The sequence below is a fragment of the Gymnoscopelus braueri genome (assembly GCF_963280865.1).
Source record: "Gymnoscopelus braueri genome assembly, chromosome: 24".
Classification (NCBI taxonomy): domain Eukaryota; kingdom Metazoa; phylum Chordata; class Actinopteri; order Myctophiformes; family Myctophidae; genus Gymnoscopelus; species Gymnoscopelus braueri.
The window spans coordinates 2,699,220-2,703,401 of NC_137626.1; the positions used below are offsets into that span (position 1 = coordinate 2,699,220).

Genomic DNA, 4,182 nt, shown 5'->3' on the forward strand with positions numbered 1-4,182 from the left:
TTCTGGGAAAGGGGTGGGGGGAGGGCATGGGAGGACTGTTTTTGTATTTTTGTCTTATTTCTGTTTTGTTTTTGTGTATTGTGTCTTTTCCTTTATTTTTTGTATTTTTTATTATGTCTTGTTTACAAAAAAAAAAAAAGAAGAAGAAATGTGATAATGATGTGTACGTTGTACATTGTCAATAAATAAATCATTATAAAAAAAAGATAACGATGTGGCCATCCACATTGATGAATTGTCTATTCTTCTACTCTGTATTATTCTATGCCTGCATGTTATTCTATGCATGTATATTTTCATCCACGCCTCTGGTTCCAGTGATCCAACTGTATGAGACGTCATAAGTGATCGCGGAATTTGCCGTCGCTTTGAAATGACGCTAGAGTGCATTCCGATGCTATGAGGCCAACGGGTCGACCACTCCATCCTCGCATTTAATCCTCTCCTCCTTGCAGGGGCGGGGCTTAGGCGTGAGTGGAGGACACGAGGAGAGTGAGCGAGTGTGAACGTTTGGGGAATTGGAATTCAGCTTGCGTGTCTTGCTCAGGGACAAGTAGAGTGTGGAACCAGTGACACTTTTATGGGTTGCAAGCAAATAACCCCCCCCCCCCCCCTTTTGTTTTCAATTATTTCAAAATATTTTCCCCAATAAATAAAAACAAATTAAAACATTTTTCAAAAGAATTTCATGACTTACAAAAATGTCAAAGATATTCCATGAATTAAACAAAGAAAACTTATGAGAAGTAGTGAAAATAGCCGATACATAGATCTGCTCCTAGTTCGGGGAGATGTCAAATTTCTCTTTTGGGTCTCAAGCTAAAACGTTTGGGAACCAAACATCCTATTTTCACACAAAAAACAAAAAACTATTCAGAGACGTCCAAGGACCTCATTCATAAAACATCAACCTTTACCGCTTTAACTTAATCTCTTTTTAAAAATATGTTAAACTACGGCATGTGTAATGTTTCCTGTTTGACAAACCTCAAAGCTGTTGTTATCTGCTAAAATACTGCAAATGAATTGAAGTGAACTAGCTTTTTATATCTTAACATATTGTGTGAAGCTAGAAACTGCCCAGAAAGTCAAGGTCAACTCAAATATTTTAGATTCTTCAACCATAAAGGAACATAGATTATTACCTTTCATTAATAACTTATAACTTAAGCTATAGGAATTGGCCTCAAACACATAATTATTCATAACCATAACATTTTATAAACGAGGCCCCTGTTTTTAAATGCAACAGATCAAACATTACTGTGATGTAGTTTTTACTAGTCTGTCTCTCGAATCTGTTTAACTGGCCCCCTATTGGTGCATCAAGAGGAGGGGGTGTGGCTAAACAGAGTTCTGAGGGTTCCGGGTAGAAGGTGATTGGTGGACATGCTGTTGAGTACTTCCTGATTTATCTACAGGGGGGAAAAGAAAATTACAATAATGACAACTGCATCATCCATTATTTACAATTATTACACGGCTTGGTTGAATGCTTGATTCGGATTTGTCAATTTCTGAATTCAGTGGTCTGTTATTTTTCAATAATGACAGCTGAACTAAAGGACAGACCGCTGTCTAATCAAAGAGCAAACACACCGTGTCATTTATAGTTAAACGTTGCTCTCAAGAATGTTTTTGAAAACATTTGAAACGAGAAATAGACAATGCAGTAACCGAGTACTGATTCTAGACTATTTTATCAACACTTCTCGTTGTTTTCCGAGGCGTGCACATTGCACTGGATGCACCTGGCATAACGGAATACCTTTATTACCATAAACAATCAAATCCTTCATTTTGTTACTTTTGGTTCAATGTATTAATTTCTTTATTAAGTAGCTGTGTAATAAGCGGGATAATCAACGGTGAGCAGGTCATTATTGAGAAATAAACCCCTGTCAGAGTTTATTTAGCAACAATGACCTGCTCCCCGTTGATTATCTCTTGCATAACAGACATTATTCAGGAAAGTAACTCGGCGACTCTGATGTTAAGTGGTTCTTAATGGACTATTGTTTATTGCCAGTTGTCCTCAAAATCCTAAATCACTGTGATGTGTGGAGGAAGCGATCGTTTCGGTTCACGTGGCTAAATGGTGGTTTATATAGAGCCTCTATCCAAAGCCTTTACAGTGTGCATCTCACACACACACACACACACACACACACACACACACACACACACACACACACACACACACACACACACACACACACACACACACACACACACACACACACACACACACACACACACACACACATAGACACACACACAGGACATGGGGGTCCTTGAAATAAAATAAAAACGTTTGAGAGCCACTGCAAAATGACCAAATTTAGGAAAAGTTAAATAAAACAATAATTGGCTATACTCTAAATAAAACAACATGTAATTCCTTGCACAAACTTTGAGTGAAACAAAACGGGCGCTCCTCAAAACAACCGGCTTGGGATTGGCACACATCCATCGCGTGTGTGTGGTGTGTGTGCCTGCGTGCGTGCGTGCGTGCATGTGTGTTCTTACAGCGGGGGGGGGGGGGGGGGGTTCACTTGCTGGTGTGGGTGTAGCAGTACACTCCCCCAGCTCTGATGCTGTTGGCTGTGGGTGGAGACAGAGGGTGGTGTCCTGGTCTGACGGGCTTGGCTGTGAGATGGAGGAGAAGCAGCGGTCAGGTGGTGATTGAATCAATGAACTTGTGTATCGGCTTCCTGTTTAATGTCTGTGCCAGTATGGATGGACAGTGACGTTTCAAAAGTAGCAGATCTACAAGTTCACGACGGGTTGTGGGCTTGTAGATTGGCGATTATACCTATATTACCTACCTATATACCTATATTAAAATTGGCTATGACATAATCCCTGTTTTTATGACTCATACATAACCATATATAGAGGCCGGGCCGAGGGCCTGTCACTATGACTCAGATATAACCGCCTCACATGCTTATAGATGGGCATATACTGATGACATCAGGGATCTCCATATATGGGCATATATCGGTCGGATGGGCGGTGTGGCGTAGGTGTCGGAACACCAGATGTGAGGGCCGCGGAGCAGCCCCAACCTCTAATACATACACGGGCAACTGGCGGCCCCCCCACCTTCACTTAATGCGGCCCGCAGGTTAATATCAGAATACTGATATATTATTGATTTCAGCTGTTACAATTCCGAACATGCAAACATGACCCGCTTTAATTACTTCAGTCTATATTAGTAGCTTAATTACTTTTTTTTAATGTCCAATGTATTTGTATTTCAGTTCATAAAGTTAACATAAGTATAACAACTAAATGTAAAAAATTACTTTTCAGGATTCCAATTCAGAAGTAGCAAAAATAGCCGATCTACAAGCTCAAAACGCGTCGCAGTGCGACGCGTTTTGAGCTTGTAGATCTGCTATTTTTGCTACTTTTGTGTGAAATAGAATGGCGAAAAACGTTAAAATACGGAGAGACAGTATATGCAATGTGTCCCTCTGGAGTGAGTGTGGAAATATAGTGGCCCTCTCATCATCAAAGTTGCATCACCGCTGCTCTAGTGCTATTAAATGCAGACCTGTGAGGAGAACCGTAGCTTGATCCGCACCAAACTTGGCACAAACACTAGTCAGGGGTCTGCCATCAGAACAGCCACACCATCACACCAGGAGCCAGGTGTGGCCCCCAAGGGCCCCCGACCAGGGTAAGTAATCTATAAATGTGCTCTACAGTAAATAAAGACTGACTGACTGACTGACTGAATGATCTATTAATCAGTGCATTAACCCTTCCATTGTGTTAGGGTCATTTTTGACCCGTTTTCAAGTTTAAATAGGTAAAAAGTACCCTTTACATTTCTTTATTGGAACAAGGCTTCATGATATCCTCAGAGACAGCTATTTTAACGCAACAAAATTAATTACCACCATTTTATTTAAGTATTATAAAGTTTGAGTTAATGAAAAATTGTGTCACTATTTTTTATAATATTAACATTATTTAAAGTTACAAATCTAAAACAAGTATTATAATTTGTTTGCAGCGTGTTCTAATGTTAGTCTATTATAGCTAGATAACATGATTATATTGTCTTCATTATAGGAAATGTAATGAGTGAATTTTAACATTTTTACAATTGAAAACAACATATAGCCTATTAAAAGATGAAACCCTAACCCAACATAATATTTTAAA

General features: G+C 39.5%; 1 protein-coding gene across 1 annotated transcript in view; it reads right to left on the reverse strand.

The window, feature by feature from the left end:
* Nucleotides 1-2,551: 2,551 nt before the first annotated feature.
* The window catches only part of LOC308080228 (uncharacterized protein), a gene marked incomplete at both ends in the record, with an annotated part of 33,244 nt that continues 31,613 nt past the window's right edge, over nucleotides 2,552-4,182 (reverse strand). The window contains one exon of the mRNA XM_080422004.1: nucleotides 2,552-2,649. Coding sequence (XP_080278130.1) covers nucleotides 2,552-2,649 — 98 coding nt within the window. The remainder of the gene's footprint in view (nucleotides 2,650-4,182) is intronic.